Source organism: Sus scrofa, chromosome 6, assembly GCF_054392235.1.
Source record: "Sus scrofa isolate SSC_HxYL_T2T_F1_AM1 chromosome 6, Sscrofa_HxYL_maternal_Yorkshire_Landrace_v2.0, whole genome shotgun sequence".
NCBI classification, from domain to species: domain Eukaryota; kingdom Metazoa; phylum Chordata; class Mammalia; order Artiodactyla; family Suidae; genus Sus; species Sus scrofa.
Window position 1 is genome coordinate 29,425,505 of NC_139388.1, and position 19,785 is coordinate 29,445,289.

Genomic DNA, 19,785 nt, shown 5'->3' on the forward strand with positions numbered 1-19,785 from the left:
TTGAGGGTGGGGGTTTAATCCCTAGCCTTGCTCGGTGGGTTAAGGATCTGATGTTTGTGGTGAGCTATGGTTTAGTTCACAGATGATGCTCAGATCCTGTGTTGCTGTGGCTGTGGCGTAGGCCAGCAGCTGCAGCTCCAATTTGACCCTTAGCCTGGGAACTTCTATGTTGTGGGTACAGCCCTTAAAAGCAAAAAAAAAAAAAATTTTAAAATTTAAAAAAATACACTTTTGGAATTAAGTATTGGATATATTTTACATCTGAAGAGAAAAGAGAAGAAGTTGAAGTATAAGACAAAAAAATTAGAATGTGAATTGCTTCTTTTTCCTGATTTTTCCTGATAGTGGTATATAACGTGCTTAGTCATAATGTGGCAGAGCAAGTGGCAGTTTATCTTTCTTAGGATTGAGCCTATAGCTTGAGTATGACACCAAAAGCATAACAACCAAAGGAAAAACAGATGAATCATACTTCATAAAAATTTAAAACGTTTGTGCTTCTAAGGACATTATCAAGAAAGTACAAAGAAAACCCACAGAGTGGGAGAAAAACATTTGCAAATCTTATGTCTGACAAGGGCCTAGTATCCATTCTGTTTTAAAAACTCTTATAATTCAATAACAAAAAGACAAACAGCCCAATTAGAAAATGGGCAAAGGACTGAATAGACATTTCTCCAGAGAAGATATGCAACTATCCAACACATGAAAGATGTTCAACTTTTCTAGCAAGCAGGGAAATACAAATCAAAACTACAAGGAAGATACCATTGAACACACACTAGAATGTCTAGAACTGAGAGAACAGATAACAAATGATGGCAAGGATGTGGAAAAATTGATACTCTCATATATTTCTGGTGGGAAAATAAAATGGTATACTTTTTTTTTTTTTTTTTTTTTGCTTTTTAGGGCCACACTCATGGCACATGGAGGTTCCTAGGCTAGGGGTCTAAAAGAAGCTACTGTTGCCGGCCTACACCACAGTTAGAGCAATGAGGGATCTGAGCCATGTCTGTGACCTAGACCACAGCTCACAGCAACACTGGATTCCCAACACACTGAGTAAGGCCAGGGATCGAACCGCATCCTCATGGATACTAGTCAGATTCGTTTCTGCTGTGCCACGACAGGAATTCCATGGTATACGTCCTTTGGAAAATAATTTGGCAGTTCCTCATGAAATTAGAGTTACCATTTGACCTAGCAATTTCACTCCTAGAAATATACCTAAGAGAAATGAAAACATATGTCCACAAAAGACTCGTAGAGGAATGGAAAGCAGCATTGTTCATAATAGCCAGAAAGTCTATCAACAGATGAATGGAGAAACAAAATATGGCCTATCCATATAAGGCATGTTATTCAGCCTAAAAAGAGTTGAAGTACTGATACATGTAACAATGTATATTTTGAAAACATCATACTAATTGACAGAAACCAGACATAAAAGGTCAAACATTGTTATTTTATCTGTATGAAATGTCCAGAATAGGCAAATCCATAGGGTCAGAAAGTATATTGATATTTGCCAGGGTCTGGTGGGGAGGAGAGAATTGAGAGTGATAGCCAATAGAGTTTGTTTTGGGGTGATGAAAGTAGAAGGTAGTGATGGTTGTACAGTTTTGTGAATACTCTAAAAATCACTGAATTGTATTCTGTAAAAGGGTAACTTGTATGGCATGCACATTATGTATCAATTAAAATAGCTCTCTCCCAAAAAAGTGATTCTATTGAACTTGGTAATTGACATTTGACATGAGTGAGGGAAAATCAAAGAAACAAATTTTTCTCTTAAGGTGATAGCTGAAACCAAAGAGAAGGTACGACAGCATTCAGCAGATTTCAGACCTTGGGGGATTTGTTTGAAGCGAGAGCTAGGTTGAAAGAAAAAGAATCTGTGAATCTAGAAAATAGCACTAGCTAGGTAGGATAACCAGGATGGAGCAAGGTCTTGGACACCTGGGAAGTTTGTGTTATTCTATAGAAAAAGGGTAAGAGGAGCCTGGAATCCAAAGTCACAGCTTACTAACCTTTCTAATTTTCTACTAAGAATCAGGTTATATAAACAGAAATTTCTGCTTCACCTTCTTTTTTTTTTTTTTCCTGTGTTGCTATTGCAAAAGAATCAGAGAACATAAACTTTGAGAGCTTATGTCACTTTGAGAAAAACAGTTCTGTCAAGTACAGTGGTGGAAGAACATCTTGTATTGAAATAATAGGGTATTTCATTCCCAGAAAGCAACTCAGAAGTAAGAAGCATTTTAAAGACCCAAATGGACTGAGAGGCTAGATTTTCAAAAGGCTGGCTTTATTCTCACTCTGTGCTCTCAGTTGCCCTGCCTTATAGTAGCTTTCTGTTGACAGAGCCTACACATAGGAACTAGCAGAACTAGCACTTTGTAAGGCCCAAATATGGCATTCTTATCTATGAAACAGATCTTGATTAGTTTTGTTTTTTTGTCTTTTTTTTTTCTGGTCTTTTTGGGGCCACACCTGTAGCACATGGAAGTTCCTAGGCTAGGGGTGGAATCAGAGCTGTAGTCAATGGCCTGGGCCACAGCCACAGCAACACCAGATCGAAGCCATGTCTTCAACCTATACAACAGCTCCTGGCAACCCCAGATCCTTAACCCACTGAGCAAGGCCAGGGTTGGAATCTGCATCCTCATGGATACTAGTCAGATTCATTTCTGCTGTGCTACTATGGGAACTCCCTAATTAGTCTTTTTCTTTTTACAAATGTGGAAACCAAGGCAGAATGAAGCTGGTTTGAAAGGACAAATCACTGCAGACTACTGATTAAAGCCCTGGAGATGCCTGACATCAGGAGTCGATTTCCTGCCATTTCTCCCCATAGCTAGGAATGTTGAATTGGTATTAAAGTTCAACACATATTCACTTCAGAAATGTGTAAAGTATTTGTTTTCTTCTTAATTTCTGTTGAGCACTTCAGAATTTATGAAGCCATTTCCTATCCATTAACTTATTTTAACCTCTCTTCAACTCTAGGAGATAGGCAGTTTAGATTTTACCGTCACTGTTTTATAAGTGGAAAGCTTGAGAAGAGATTAAGCAATTTGTCCAAATTCACTTGGTTTCTAAGTAGTAGCTCTAGAACTAGAAGCTCTCAATCTTATGACTTCCTTTTTAGTATTCTTTCCATAAGACATGTTGCCTTTAAAGTGCTTCATTGTTTTTTTTTAACACAGACTCCAACAAAGGACTTTTTATTCCCTTCCCCAACCCGGAAATAAAGGATTCCCCAACAAGTACTTCCACAGCCCAGGACAGTGGTATACCAGATCAGAAATTAGACACTTTCCCATTAGGGACACAGGTAATGTATTCACTTTCCTGTTAACTAGTCAGTTATTAATACTATTAATCCAGTGGACCTTCAGTTATCTTTGAAGGCCCAAGAGGACTTGTTTGATGAAGTTATGTTAGACCCTTTAAAAGGAAAGGGCAAGACAGGATGCAAAGGACCTTCTACATTAATTTCAGTCTCTCCTTTCCCTTTCCCCCACTAACCTGATCAAAGATAGTATGTTTATATATAATAATTTTAGCACATTTATGCCAGGCATTTTGGCCCTCAAACAGGGATACTACTGTTACAGGTTTTGGCTGGTTTTAAAATTTCTCCTCTCTACCTAGTGTCTCCATCTCCTATTACCTGTCTTCTCACATTTTCTATCTCTGCCTTTTAATTCCTGAATTTTAACATCTCAGGGGTGGTTTTCCACTGCTGCCTCTTTTTGGAACATGAAAAGGTAAGGGGTAAAGATGGCATAGAAATTGTGGGCAGTAAAGAGGAGGATGTCATGCAAAATGGGGAAGAATTAAAAATAAGCTTTGTGGGAGTTCATTACTTATTTATATGAATGAATATGATGCAGGAAGCAGAATGGATTACCTTATATTCAACTTCTCCCTTTTTCTGCATTTTCTTTGATAAATTATGAGCAATAAAATTGCTGAAAATAGCCAGAAGGAGAAAGAAGGAAGAGCTCTGATTAATCCACAATTTGGATAATCAACACTGTACAAGTAAAAATATAGTAAGATTTCTTTTCAGGTTGAATTTGTAATACCTTCATTTTATAAAAGGACAGATTAGCATTTAGTTGCTTGCCTTGTTTTTGGAGATTATGCTTGAGTAATTTAGAAACTATTTCAATTGCCATTTTTGAAAACGCTTGGTATTATTTTAAAGGAAATGAAGATAAAGCATACTCTAACCTACAGTTTAAATAGCACTTTTTTTTCCTTTTTAAGGCTGCATCCGTGGCATATGAAAGTTCCTGGGCTGGGGTCGAATTGGAGCTGTAGCTGCCAGCCACAGTCACAGCCATAACAACACTAGATCCTAACCACATCTGCAACCTTCACCACAGCTTGTGACAGTGCTGAATCCTTAACCCACTGAGCAAGGCCAGGGATCAAACCCACATCCTCATGGATGCTAGTTGGGTTCTTAACCAGTTGAACCACAATGGGAGCTCTCAAATAGCTCTTTTTAAGGTAAAAAAAAAAATCTCTGAAATTACTTCTTGAAGTGAGAGAAAAAAGGACATTGAATAACCTGCTATATGTTTTCTTAGTTTAAGAAATAGGAAGTCGGATTTCTTTCTCTGTGTAATTACCAAAAAGATAACAAATACTTGAAGATGAGTTTTTAAAAAGCAAACTCTAGATGGCTTTGTACATTGTATCAATCCTTGCTTAATGATGCCTTAGAATTAATTTTCAGCCTATTAAAAAGTCCCATAGTGGAGTTCCCGTTGTGGCGCAGTGGTTAACGAATCTGACTAGGAACCATGAGGTTGCGGGTTTGATCCCTGGCCTTGCTCAGTGGGTTGAGGATCCGGCGTTGCTGTGCGCCGTGGTGTAGATTGCAGACGCGGCTTGGATCCCGAATTGCTGTGGCTCTGGCGTAGGCCGGTGGCTACAGCTCAGATTAGACCCCTAGCCTGGGAATCTCCATATGCCGCAGAATCGGCCCTAGAAAAGGCAAAAAGACCCAAAAAAAAAAAAAAAAGTCCCATAGCTCCTATGGTTGATACTCAGCTCTACCAGAGGTAAAAATAAGTATGGGAGTTTTTAAACAGAATTAAGTTGGAAAAGGTTTTACCATCTGACTTCTGTTCTGAGCTACCTAAAGCAGAGCAAATAAAACATTTCACTGCTTGGTATGTCCTTTATCATTTAAGGATACTCTGTCTTTTCAAGGCATCTCCTTTCCTGCTCCAAAGCAACTCTAGAATCTCTTTGTATTGTGGCTACTTTATTTTGGCCATACCCTCAGCATATGGAAGTTCCTAGGCCAGGGATCAAACCCAAGCCACAGCAGCAACCAGAACCTCTGCAGTAACAGTGATGGATCCTTAACCTGCTACACCACAAGAGAAGTCTGTGGCTATTTTAAAATATACATGGAGTTCCTGCTGTGGCACAGGAGTTTCAAAGTCTGACTGCAGCAGCTCAAGTCACTGCAGAGGTGTGAGTTCAATTCCCAGCCTGGCACAGTGGGTTAAAGGATCTGGTGTTGCTGCAACTGTGGCATAAGTGGCAGCTGCAGCTCAGATTCAGTCCTTGGCTCAGGAACTTCCATATGCTGTGGTTACGATCATTTGAAAAATAAAAATAAAATAGGCTTAAATCTGGGCATTTTCTTGAAGGTCTATTTCCCTAGATTGCAAAGATGGACTTGCTTACTAATAGGAAAATATTCTGAAACCCCCTGGTCTGGTAAGCTCATGTCTGAATGCCTACTAACTCCCTTTTCCTAAACTTTTAAACTTTTTTAGGTGCAAGAAGTGGCAGGAAGGGAGATACCAAGTGACAACCACCAGGAAGATGGTAAATATTTTGCTCAAAGTATTTTTCTCTGCATGAATCAGAGAAATCTAAATGTGATGGAATTTGGGGGAGGATGGAAATATCTCAGCCCTGAGGCAGTACATAATGAATTCTTTAATGTTTTCATAATGTGCTATCCCAGGTGCCTAGTGACCTGTGAGGCTTTTCTGGTTGAAGAGTAGATATTCTCACTTCCTTTGTTCTTTTTCTATTTGGCTGACTATTCCTTGTTTCTTTTTCTTAATGTTTCTTGCCTTCTTTTGGATTTATTATGTTTTAATCACCCATTTTTTTCTTCCTGCTAGTTTATAAGTATTACATTCTTCCTATACTTTTGGTATTATTACCTAAACTATAATGTGTGTCCCTAACTTGTTCAACTTTAAAATTAGTCAGTACTTTAACTCTTTTCTTGGATAATTCAAAGACCTTAAAGTGCTTCACTCTTTTAATCTGTCCTGATTTATATATTACTATTATGGATTTTAATGATCTATGTATTTTTTTAAACTCACAAGATGCTATTTTTATAGTGTTCATTTAAATTTATCCATGTATTTACCACTTTGTTTGCACTTTACTTTTTTTCCCCCAGATTTCTCTTCTGAGACAATTTTGTTTTAGCTTACAGTATATCTTTTAGAATTTCCTTTAGCTTGGATCTACTGGTGATGAACTCTTTCAGCTTTTGTTTGTCTGAAGATACCCCTATTTCGCTATCATTCTTAAAGAGTATTTTGGCTGGATATAAATTTCTTTTCTTTTCTTTTTTGTCTTTCTAGGGCCACACCGGTGGCATATGCAGGTTCCCAGGCTAAGGGTCTAATTGGAGCTACAGCTGCTGGCCTATGCCACAGCCATAGCAATGCCAGATCCAAGCCTCATCTGCGACCTACACCACAGCTCACAGAAACCTGAGATCCTTAACCCACTGAGCAAGGCCAGGGATCCAACCCGAAACCTCATGGTTCCTAGTTGGATTCATTTCCGCTGTGCCACGATGGAAACTCCGCATATAAATTTCTATGTTGGCAGTTATTTATTTCAGAATATTGAAGATATTCCACTGTATTCTATTCTTGCTCACCCCCTCCGACTGCTTTTAAGATCTTCTAATTGTCTTTGATTTTCTAAAGTTTCACTATGATGGGTGGACTTGTTTTTATTTATCCCGTTTGATAATTTTTGTATCCTATTTTTTCCTCTCTTGTCCTCCGGAGACTCTTGATTAAGTAAATGCATGTTAGAAACTTTCGGTCTGTCTTCTTTGTCTCTTATTCTTTTATATTTTTCTTTCTTTCTTTCATTTTTTTCTTTTTTGGCCGCCCTGCAGCATATAGAGTTCCCAGGCCAGGGATCAGATCCAAGCTGCAGATTTGACCCAAACCATAGCTGTGGCAATGTTGGATTCTTAATCCACTGTGCCAGGCTGGGATCCAACCTGCATCCCAGCACTCCCAAGATGCAGCTGATCCCGTTGAGCCTCAGCAGGAACTTCTCTTTTATATTTTTCTTTTTCTTTTTTTGGTTTGATATGCATTCTGGGTAATTCCTTCTGCCCCACCTTTAAATGTACTAGCATTCTTTTCCTCTGTGTCTAATCTGATGTTAAGCTTGTCTGCTGAATTCTTTTTTTTTTTTTTCTTTTTATGGCCACACTGCAGCATATGGAAGTTCCCAGGCCAGGGGTCAAATTGAAGCTATAGCTGCAGGCCTATGCCACAGCCATAGCAACACTGGATCTGAGCCACCTCTGTGACCTATGGTGCAGCTTGTGGTAATACTGGATCCTTAACCTACTGAGCGAGGCCAGGAATCAAACCTGCATCCTCATGGACACAGTGTTGGATTCTTTACCTGCTGAGCCACAGCAGGAACTCCTGTCTGCTGAATTCTTAATTTCAATAATTTTGTTTTCAGTTTTATACATTTAATTTATTTATTTTTCAGATCTTCTGGGTCAGTTTTAAAAACTATTTTTCTAAAAATTAAAGTGTAGTTGATTTAGAGTATTGTGCCAATTTCTGCTGTACAGCAAAGTGGATCACTTTTTATGAGCAGAAATTTTCTAACTATTTCATTAAACATAGTAAGAATAGCTGTCGCATAGGTTGCATCTATTCTAATATCTGATGTTTTTGCTTGTCTGTGTTGTCTGTTTTTTTCTACTCATTCTCACTTGTATTGTCTTATTTGTTTTGGATATCTGCTGGCTTATATATATATATATATACTTTATTTATTTTTTCTTTGCTTTTTTCTTTTTTTAGGACCGCAACCCGTGGCATATGAAGGTTCCCAGGCTAGAGGTAGAATCGGAGCTACAGCTGCCGGCCTAAACCACAGCCACAGAATCACAGGATCTGAGGCACGTCTGTGACCTACACCACAGCCCATGGCAATGCCGGATCCTTAACCCACTGAGCAAGGCCAGGGATCAAACCTGCAACCTCATGGTTCCTAGTTGGATTCGTTTCTGCTGCGCTACAATGGGAACTCCTGTTATAATTTAAAAACTATTTTTAGGAATGATTTAAAGTCTTACATGAAAGTATCTTTTCCAGATAGATTTTCTTTTCTTTTGAAAAAAAATTTTTTGAAGTTTTTTGTTTTTTGTTTTTTGTTTCTTTTTTTTGTCTTTTTGCCATTTCTTGTGCCGCTCCTGCAGCATATGGAGGTTCCCTGGCTAGGGGTCTAATTGGAGCTGTAGCCACAGGCCTGCGCCAGAGCCACAGCGACGTGGGATCTGAGCCGCATCTGCAACCTACACCACAGCTCACGGCAACGCCAGATCCTTAACCCACTGAGCAAGGCCAGGACCAAACCCTCAACCTCGTGGTTCCTAGTCAGATTCGTTCACCACTGTGCCACGATGGAAACTCCTGAAATTTTTTTTATTATAGGTGATTTACATCCAGATCAGATTTTCATTTGCTTCTACCAATTGCCTGGGGCACTGTCACTCTGGGATTGCCTTAATCTATCTCAAGGCTTGAGGTTCCGTGGACCACCCAGATGATGCAAACCTGGTTTACCAGTGTAGAAGGGCTGATTCATTTCCAGTTTACCTTTTACTCTGAAGATTGTATCCTGTTTAGGGTTCCATCTTAAATCCTGCTGAGTGGTAGTGATGGTGGGAGATGGCAAGGGGGTGGTTTGTTGTACTTCTTACTTTGGTTGTGTTTTGGACTTGGATATTTATACCTTTCACCCTAAAAGTCCTTACATTAAATGTGACTTTAAGTGCTAGAGTCATCTATATGAATTCTTGCTGTTTTCTAGATTTTGGCCTTGAAATTTCTCACTAACTTGTTAGCTCTTTGATGCTTTTAAGAACATATATCATCCCTCTTTTAAAATATCTTCAGGGGAGTTCCTGTCATGGCTCAGTGGTGATGAACCTGACTAGTATACATGAGAACATGGATTCAGTCCCTGGCCTTGCTCAGTGAGTTAAGAATACAGCATTGCCATGAGCTGTGGTGTATATCGCAGATGTGATTTGGATCCTGTGTTGCTGTGGCTATGGCATAGGCCATCAGCTACAGTACTGTTTTGACCCCTAGCTTGGGAACTTCCATATACCGCAGGTGCGGCCCTAAAAAAAAAAGGCAAAAAATAATTAAAATAAAATATCTTCAGGAGTTCCTCTTGTGGCTCATCGGGTTAAGGACCTGACATTTTATCTGTGAGGATGTGGGTTCAATCCCTGGCCTCAGTCAGTGGGTTGAGGATCTGATATTGCTGCAAGTTGTGGTGTAGGTCACAGATGCGGCTCAGATCTGGTGTTGCTGTGGCTATGTTGTAGGCCTCAGATGCAGCTCTCATTAGACCCCTGGCCTGGTAACTTCTATATGCTGCACAACTGGTTGTAAAAAGAAAAAAAAGAAAAGCTAACTGAGAAGTAGTATTTTTGTCTCCGAAGGGAGCTCTTCCAGCATATGAATCTCTGAAAGCCCCGGAGAGCCCCAAGACTTTTCTTTCTGTCTGATGCTCTTCTTGCTGCACTCTAAGGCTTTTGGGAAAAAGCAGATACACCTGTCTAAGAGAAATGCTTTATAGTTGAATTAGGGGTTTTCATAGGAAAACCACTTAATTGGCTTAGGACAGTGGTTCTCAACGTGTGAACCTAGATCCTCTGGGTGGAAGTTGGGGGAGGCAGTGAGTTTAGTTTAGCCTTATTGTGAGAAGTCTATGAAATCGTAGATCTACTAACTATTGTCTGTACACTTAATGCATAAGATCACAACTACGGTCATGTGGAGGTACACCAAAATAGTGAAAATAGTGTGTAGAAAACTCTGACACTATAATTTTAGAAGGAAATTCCTAAGGGATTATGTTAACATGAAGTTTACTTCCAGCATGCTACGAATTCTTTATTGTTTATACAGTATCCATCGTGTTTTGTGTTCTTCCATGTAAGAGTCCTTTCATCAATTCGTGGTATCATTTATCAAAATTATAAATGGAGGAGTTCCCGTCATGGCTCAGTGGTTAACAAATCCGACGAGGAACCATGAGGTTGTGGGTTCAATCCCTGGCCTTGCTCAGTGGGTTAAGGATCTGGCATTGCCGTGAGCTGTGGTGTAGGTTGCAGATTCAGCTCGGATCCCATGTTGCCGTGGCTGTGGCATAGGCCAGCAGCTACAGCTCCAATTAGACCCCTAGCCTGGGAACCTCCATATGCTGTGGGAGCGGTCCTAGAAAAGGCAAAAAGACAAAAAAAATTATAAATGTATGTATGTATATATAACTGATTCACTTTACTGTACACTTGAAACTAATACAGTTTTGTAAGTTAAGTATATATGCTCCAAAAAAATTATAACCCATCTATTCCTGAGAACTTTTTTTTTTTGGTAGGCAGAGGTTTATCCAGTAAACAGGAATACCCTAAGAATTCTCATTTTACTTTGTTTTCCCCCTCTTGGTGATGGTTAGAATTCAGACGCTATTCACCTCATCAGTCCACAGTTCGATCCCCAGAGAAGATGGCTAGAGAAGGGTACCGGATATCTTTTTTGGACAATAAGTCTTCAGGCTCTTCTCCAGAAAAGGACTTGATACCAAAACCTGATACTTATCAGCTTACCCATGACGCCTCATTGGGTAAACGCCTGGATGTGGGTGATTCTAACCAGATTCATCCCTATCAGTTACCTTCAGATGTTGGTCTAGAAAATTGTGATAGTCGTTACTCTCAAAATTTATCCCTGCACGGAAGTCTTGGTAAAAGGCCTCAGAGAACCAAGAACTACCGAGAATATGGCACAAAGCCTTCAAATAACATGAAGGCCACCACATCCCATTCCTGTGGAGACTTGCTAACTTCTCTGTCAAACCCTGACTCCAGCACTGGAAGGATTTTGAAGCTTAGTTCAGGTAATTTGAGAACTGAAATATTGGAGTTAACGTTTCTTAAATTACATCGGTATTTCTTAGATTGTATTTCATGTCACCATAGAGCCTCTGGAAATCTGTAGGGTATGAGTTTAACATGATAGATGTATTACTACAGAAAATTTGTAACAATGCAAACTTCACAACTGTATATTATTTTAGTTAAATAGTGTCCTAGGACGTTTTTCTAGTAACATCTAGTCTTCTCTGGCCACAGTCGCTTATATTTTGAGTTACTTTTTCAGAAAAAGCTAGTTTCAGGGTACATGGTAGAGGCCACTCTTCAGTTATTTATTTATTTTTCAAAATTTATTGAATACCTATGATGTGCTAAAATACTATTCTAGCGCTACAGATAGAGTAGCAAACAAAAATAAAGTTCCAGGAGATCTTGTTGTGGCACAGCAGAAATGAATCTGACTAGGAACCATGAGGTTGTGGGTTCAATCCCTGGCCTTGCTAAGTGGGTTAAGGATCTGATGTTGCTGTGGTGTAGGTCACAGATGCATCTCGGATCCTGTGTTGCTGTTGCTGTTGTGTGGGCTGGCAGCTGTAGTTCCGATTCAACCCCTAGCCTGGGAACCTCCCTATGCCATAGGTGCGGCCCTAAAAAGCGAATAGTAATAATAATAATAATAGTAATAATGATAATTAAAAAAATAGGAGTTCCCATTGTGGCACAGTGGAAGCGAATCTGACTAGTAAACCAGGAGGTTTGGGTTTGATCCCTGGCCTTGCTCAGTGGGTTAAGGATCCGGCACTGCCATGAACTATTTTGTAGGTTGCAGACACAGCTCAAGTCCTGTGTTGCTGTGTCTGTGGTGTAGGCCAGTAGTTGTAGCTCTGATTCAACCCCTAGCCTGGGAACCTCCATATGCCATGGGTGCTGCCCTAAAAAAAAAGCAAAAAAGAAATAAAAAAACAAAAATAAAAATTAAAAAAAAAATAAAGTTCCATGTATATTTTACCACAAGAAAAAAAGTCCCCACTTTCATGGAACTTCTAAAGGAATATGACAAATGATAAACAAATTATAAATATATGTCAGGTTATGATCAATGTTGTGAAGAAAAATAATATAAGGGTATAGAGAGTAATATGGAAGAGGTGATGTTTTAGATAGAATGGTCAGGGAAAGCTTCTCTGATGAAATATCACAAAAGTAGAGACTCGAATGAAGGGAGAGTGTGAGCCATGTGAATAACTGGCGGAAGAAATTTCAGAAGTTAGAAATAGTAAGTGTAAAGTTCTTGAGGCTGGAAAGTGCTTGGCATGTTCTAGGAACAATGAGGAGGCCAGGGCTACTGTAGCAGAGTGAGTGAGGTGACATTCTGGGTGAGATCAGAAGCTGTTGGAGAGTTTATAGCAGAGGCATGACATGATCTAACTTGAGAATTACTCTGGGAGTTCCTGTCATGGCGCAGTGGTTAACGAATCTGACTAAGAACCATGAGGTTGCAGATTCGATCCCTGCCCTTGCTCAGTGGGTTAAGGATCCGGCGTTGCCGTGAGCTGTGGTGTAGGTTGCAGACGTGGCTCGGATCCCTCGTTGCCGTGGCTGTGGCATAGGCTGGCGGCTACAACTCTGATTAGACCCCTAGCCTGGGAACCTCCATATGCCGCGGGAGTGGCCCTAGAAAAGGCAAAAAAAGACAAAAAAAAAGACAAAAAAAAAAAAAAAAGAATTACTCTGGCTACTGGTTTGAGAATAGACAGTGGGGAACAAAGATAGAAATTTTTTTAAAAAAAATTAATAGATTAGAATCCAGATAAAAGATGATGGTAGCTTGAACTAGAGAGATAGTAGTGAAAGGGATGAGAAATGGTCAGATACTACATATGTTCTGAAGATAACACTCCATGAGTGTTTTTTGTTTTTTGCGTTTTTTTTTTTTTGGCTTTTCAGGGCCGCACCCGTGGCATATGGAGGTTTCCAAGCCTAGGGGTCTACCTGGAGCTACAGCTGCTGGCCTACGCCAGAGCCACAGCAACTCGGGATCCGAGCAGTGTCTGCGACCTACACCACAGCTCATGGCAATGCTGGATCCTTAACCCACTGAGCGAGGCCAGGGATTGAACTTGCAACCTCATGGTTCCTAGTCAGATTTGTTTCTGCTGCGCCACGATGGGAACTCCTTGGACACCTTAAGTTTTAAGTGCCTATTAAAACTTCTCAGAGATGCTAGCTTAATAATTAGACACATAAGTCTGGAGTTCAGAGAAGAAAGTGGAGCTGGGAATTGAATGGCATTAATATGGAGTTCCCTGGTGGCATAGTTGGTTAAGAATCTGGCATTATTGATGTGGCTGTGGTGTAGGCTGGCAGCTGCAGCTCCCAATTCGACCCTTTGCCTGGGAACTTCCATGTGCCAAAGGTTTGGCCCTTAAAAAAAAAAAAAAGAAAATTCAGGCGGAATTGGTAGAATTAGGGGTGGGGTCACATAGATGTTTTCTCTGTTTTGCTCAGAGAAATAAAGAGATCAGCACCGAGAGGGAGGAGGGAGAAGAAGGTGTTGGAACTTTGAGGAAAAGAGAATTGTGGAATAGTGATCTCAAATAATAGAATAGTAAATTAATTAGAGTAATATATTAGGATAGCTGGGTTCAGTTAAGATAGTGGTTATGAATGTAAAGTGAAGGTTGTGAAAAGAGACGCATGCCATTCTCCAGCCACTTCCCACTGCTCTGGTATAAGCTTGGAGGATGTGGACATTTGGATTTAACCAGAGTTGGGGTTTTGTCAGGTGGAAGGAGAGAGAAAGGATCCAGAGAGTTGAGGGTATATACTAGAGAGAGGCCATTATGACCCTTGGACTCCAGGTAGGGTAAGGATGGAATTGAGACATAGAAAGTTGAAGGGCATCTCCTGGCTTGTTTTCCTTCACAGATCTGTATGCTACAACCCATTTCAACAGTGACCCTGCTCTGCTGGTCAATGTAGAGCAACAATTATCCACCAGCCTCGGTGATTTAACACAAGCACATGGTTCTTTCCCAAACAACTCCATCCTGGGAGACTCTCTGCGGACCCTGCTGTTGCCTACTGGGACTTCAGAAAACAGAGAGAGTTTGACCAAGAGGCCATTAAGCCCATCAAGGAGAGGATTCAAACGGAAGGAAAATATCCTTGCCACCCTGAATCCAAAGCATGGTTTCAGAGATGCTACATGCAGTGAGGCAAGTGTTGGCTTTTTGTGCTTGTGCAAAAACGCATCATATCTAAGACCATAATGGGGTTCAGATTTGAAGGTGGTAGTTTGTATCAAGTGGTAGAATTTTAAAGGGATTTTCAGAGGTTGTTTGTCAGGCCAAAGCCTCTGATTCTTTTCCCCTTGGTAAAGTTATTTCCCTTCTGCCACATTTCCTCATTTCTGTCACAAGGAGAAGGGTTCCTAATACACTTCAGAGCATTAATATGGTGGGGAAGTATTTTAATATTAAGTGTGGGGGAGTTCCCATGTGGCTCAGTGGGTTAAGGATCCAACATTGTCACTGCAATGTCTCAGGTCACTATTGTGGCTCAGATTTGATCTCTGGCTCCTGGGTGCAGCCAAAAGAAAAAAAGTGGTGGATACAGTTTACCACAGGAAGTTGGTAATGTTGGCAGATGTTGCCAGGGGCTCAAGGCTGAAGAGTGATATCTGTAGCACTGATGTTTATAATCTTATCATGTTCACACATTTGCTTTAGCCACAAATGACTAACTTTCTTGGGACCTTTCTTCTATGCTTGTCTATGCAGAAATTTAAATTATTCCAGTTTTTTCCAAAGTAGCAGCAAGCAGAAGATTAATTGTATTACCCAAGGAATTTTTTTTTTTTTTTTTCCTTTTCTAGGGCTACACCCGTGGCATATGGAGGTTCCCAGGCTAGGGGTCTAATCGGAGCTGTAGCCACAGACCTACGCCAGAGCCACAGCAACGTGGGATCTGAGCCGTGTCTGCAACACACACCACAGCTCACAGCAATGCCGAATCCTTAACCCACTGAGCAAGGGCAGGGATCGAATCTGCAACCTCATGGTTCTTAGTCGGATTCGTTAACCACTGAGCTACGATGGGAACTCCTATCCAAGGAATTTTTGTCTGATTGAACCTCCATATGCCACGGGTGCAGCCCTAGAAAAGACAAAATAATAATAATAATAAAATAAAAATAAAAAAGGAACCGTAAGTCTCAGGACATTCCTTCCTTTGAACCCATAGTCCTTTGTCATGTGAATCATTTGTCATTTGATCACTTACTGCCCTGTGAGAAAGCAGGGGATTTGGTCAAAAACAACTGTTTCTAGTTACTTATTTTTCAATTGTTAGAAATCTTTGCACATTAGCATGGGTTTTTAAGTTTTGTTTTGTTTTGTTTTAGGGCCTCACCTGCAGCATATGGAAGTTCCCAGGCTAGGGTTGAATCAGAACTGCACCTGCCGGCCAACATCACAGCCACAGTAACACAGTATCCAAGCCACATCTTCGATCTACACCACATCTGAGACCTACACCACAGCTCATGGCAACACCAGATCCTTAACCCACTGAGCAAGGCCAGGGATCAAACCCTCATCCTCATGGATACTAATTGGGTTTGTTACCTTTGAACCACAGCAGGAACTCCTGTTGTGTTGTTTTGTTTTGTTTTAATTACTTAATGAATTTTATTACATTTATAGGTGTACAACAATCATCACAACCAAATTTTTACAGCATTTCCATCCCAAACCTTCAGTGCATCACCCCACCCTGTTTCGTTTTGTTTTGTTTTTACCCTTTAAATATTTGATATTCAATTCTCAAAACTTTGGAGGTGGTTATAATTTTTGTGCACCAAAGGGGGCAGTCTTGTAATACTTTTTTGACATTTTGGTTCCTTTTGTTTTCCATTTTCAGCCACTGATGCCTATTTTTCCAGATAAGAGCACTAGATGTTAATGTATTTAGGGCAAAAGTACAGCAACACTTAGGATATTTGGATGATATATTAATAAAACATGTTCCAGGAAATTTTTTCATCTCTATTTCATGTTTTATCATTAAAATAGCAATTAAAATCTCAATGCACTTTTCTGGACTATCTTAAAAATTCCGATTTCTCTTCTCCTATTAGATACTATATTTCTTTATATGAAAATTTGTAAAAGAGCTGCCTGAATATAAATATAAAAGCAATACACTGTGCAGTTTCTAGGAAGGTTTAAGTCAGAGAAGCATTTTAAAAGTTAAAAAGAGGGAGTTCCCGTCGTGGCTCAGTGGTTAATGAATCCGACTAAGAACCATGAGGTTGCGGGTTCAATTCCTGGCCTTGCTCAGTGGGTTAAGGATCCGTCGTTGCCATGAGCTGTGGTGTACGTTGCAGACATGGCTCAGATCCCGCAATTCTATGGCTCAGGTATAGGCCGGCTGCTACAGCTCCGATTAGACCCCTAGCCTGGGAACCTCCATATGCCGAGGGAGCAGCCCAAGAAATGGCAAAAACAAAGCCAAAAAATAAAAGTTAAAAAAAAATGTGAGTTCTGACTGTGGCACAGTAGGTTATGAATCCAATTAGAGCAGCTCAGGTCACTGCAGAGGCTCGGGTTAGGTCCCTGGCTGATGCAGTGGGTTAAAGGATCCAGCAGTGTTGCTGCAGCTGCCACATAGGTTGCAGCTGCAGCTCAGATTCAATCCCTGCCCAGGAAATTCCTTATGCTGCAGGTGCAGCCATTAAAAAAAAAGAAATTATAGGAGATCCCCATTGTGGCTCAGTGGTTAATGAACCCAACTAGCATCCATGAGGATGCGAGTTTGATCCTGGCCTTACTCAGTGGGTTAAGGATCTGGCATTGCTGTGAGCTGTGGTGTAGGCAGGCAGCTACAGCTCCGATTCAACCCCTAGGCTGGGAACCTCCATATGCCGCAGGTGGCAGCCCCAAAAAGACAAAAGACAAAAGACAAAAAAAAAAAAATATGAAAAATTCGGAGTTCTCGAAGTTCCTGCTGTAGCACAATGGGATTGGTGGCCCTCTGCACCCTGGAACACAGGCTTGATCCCTGGCCTGGCACAGCGGGTTAAGGATCCAGCTTTGTGTCAGACCTGATCCCTGGCCCGGTAACTCCATATGCAGTGGGGCAGACAAAAAAGAAAAAAAAGAAAGTTCTCTTGTGATGCAGTGGGTTAAAGATCTTAGTGTCACTGCAGTGGCTTGGGTCACTGCTGTGGCACAGATTCAGTCCTGGCCAGGGAACCTCCACATGCTGCAGGTGGGCCAAAAGAAAAGTCATAAAAAAATCATAAAAAAATAATCCCATGGAGTTCCCGTCATGGCTCAGTGGTTGACGGATCTGACTAGGAACCGACTAGGCTAGGGTTCAATCCCTGGCCTTTCTCAGTGGGTTAAGGATCCAGCGTTGCCGTGAGCTGTGATGTATGTCGCAGACATGGCTGGGATCTGCCGTTGCTGTGGCTCTGGCATAGGCTGGCAGCTACAGCTCCGACTAGACCCCTAGCCTGGGAACTTCCATATGCCGACAGAGCGGCCCTAGAAAAGGCAAAAAGACCAAAAAAAAAAAACCAAAAAAAAACCCATGACAGAAAATTAAACCAAACATTAATTTATGATTAGAAAATTAATTTTTGACCATCTGACTTTGGAACTATAGACAAGTTATAAAAATTAACTTTTTAAAAATCCATGAGGATTTTTAAAAGCCTGCTGAAAATTAAAACTCATAAAAAGTAACAAAATTATCCCAAAGTTCATTAAAAAATTATCCCCCACTCTCACTAAATTGTGATAAATAAAAGAAAATATGTAAAGGCATATATGTTTCTAAGCTGCTCCATGATATATACACACAGTTACCAATACATGAAAAACCAATGACAGTAAATATTCATTTCTTACAAGATCCTCTAAAGTGGGCTTGTGGTGTAACAAGACTTTCTATGGCTTTTCTTCCTAATCAGGTTAACTTCTTAAAGGACCTTTTACTTTTTCATATGTTCACAATCCTTATATAGCCCTCTTAATGAACATGATTGGTGTGATTCTTACTGAATAAAAAGTCTTTACTACTGTGCCAACAATAACATTTATCTAACATTTTAAATGTTATAGGGCATTTATGTTCATTATATATTGATATACTAAATATAAGCTTATGAATTATAACTTTTATTAAATTACCCCCCCCTTTTTTTGGCCATGCTGTTCAGCAGCTTGATGTGGGGATCTTGGTGCTGCAGCAGTGACAGCACTGAATCCTAACCACTAGACCACCAGGGAACTCTCTCCATTTTATTTTATTATATATAACACCTTAAAAAATGTTCTACACTTTAATCGTCCCATATTATATAACATAATACATTGAGCCATAGACTTAGGTGTCAAAACATTTTTTGTTTCTTCTGAAAATATCTATAAAAATTGATAGAAGATACTGTTACCTTTGAAATTATCCTTTGTATATTATTGTATTTCCCTTAAACATAAGTAATATTCTATCAAATCCAAACTAAAAGATGAAGCCAATTTTTTTTGTAATGTCAATACTTTAAACGTCTGGATTCTTACTTCCCTTATTGTGTAAGAATGACAAATGATAATTGTTCCTTTTTTTTTTTCCTTGAGCCTCTCTCTAGTGACCTGGGCAGTTTATATGGTTTGCCAGGAAACCACAGTCCCCCGATCTCTACCAGAACCTCTCACGTGGCCACCGTTCTCAGACAGCTCCTGGAGCTTGTGGATAAGCACTGGAATGGCTCTGGCTCCCTTCTCCTCAACAAGAAGTTTCTCGGTAAGTGAATACATTCTTCCTGGAGAAGGGCTCAGACCTTGCTCTGCTCTGTGTTCCAATAATGGCCACTCAGCCCCCTTAACTTGCAGGGAAAATTGTTCTCATGATCACTTACCAAAATTTCTCAGCAACACAGTAATTGACAAACCTGCATTTCTCTAATAATCTTCTCCCTAGTTTTTTTTTTTTCTGTCTTTTCTAGGACTGCACCCATGGTATATGGAGGTTCCCAGGGTAGAGGTCTAATCAGAGCTATAGCTGCCAGCCCATGCCACAGCCACAGCTATGTGGGATCCAAGCCGCATCTGCAACCTACACAATAGCTCATGGCAACGCCAGATCCTTAACCCACTGAGCGAGGCCAGGGATCGAACCCGCAACCTCATGGTTCCTAGTCGGATTTGTTTTTGCTGCGCCACGACGGGAACTCCTTTCCTGGTTTGTTTTTATCAGCACTTTTCCCTCATGCACCAATTGTCTTATTTCTCCTGTGGCTTTTTTTGGTTATCTTTGAGTAATATAAAGAGTGATGAGATGTAAAATGGAGCATGGTCATGTTAATAATTACAGAACGATTTTATAATCCTTGGGAAAGTACCAATAAAAATACAACAGAAATTGGGTTTGATTATTGGAGTTCTGAGATGCCTATTGAAATGTTTTGATTTGAAAAACTTGAATGACTGAATTATCTAGACTCTTTTTTTAGGGCTTCTTTTATAGGAACTTGGGGGTAAATGGTTTTG

General features: G+C 40.3%; 3 protein-coding genes across 4 annotated transcripts in view; 1 reads left to right on the forward strand and 2 right to left on the reverse strand.

Moving 5' to 3' along the window:
• The window catches only part of TK2 (thymidine kinase 2), a 1,024,677-nt gene that overhangs the window by 783,961 nt on the left and 220,931 nt on the right, over positions 1-19,785 (reverse strand). The window lies entirely within an intron of this gene.
• KCTD19 (potassium channel tetramerization domain containing 19) overlaps positions 1-19,785 on the reverse strand; it is a 108,333-nt gene that overhangs the window by 77,763 nt on the left and 10,785 nt on the right. The gene's annotated exons all lie outside the window — the stretch shown is intronic.
• LRRC36 (leucine rich repeat containing 36) overlaps positions 1-19,785 on the forward strand; it is a 71,569-nt gene that overhangs the window by 44,207 nt on the left and 7,577 nt on the right. The window contains exons 6-10 of one of the 2 annotated variants that reach the window (XM_084960063.1): positions 3,213-3,340; positions 5,814-5,865; positions 10,810-11,250; positions 14,156-14,804; positions 16,688-19,039. In XM_084960063.1, coding sequence (XP_084816189.1) covers positions 3,213-3,340; positions 5,814-5,865; positions 10,810-11,250; positions 14,156-14,499 — 965 coding nt within the window. In that variant the 3' untranslated portion in view covers positions 14,500-14,804; positions 16,688-19,039. Of the gene's footprint in view, positions 1-3,212; positions 3,341-5,813; positions 5,866-10,809; positions 11,251-14,155; positions 14,805-16,687; positions 19,040-19,785 lie in introns of those variants that run through there. The other variant, XM_084960064.1, reaches the window with a different exon arrangement.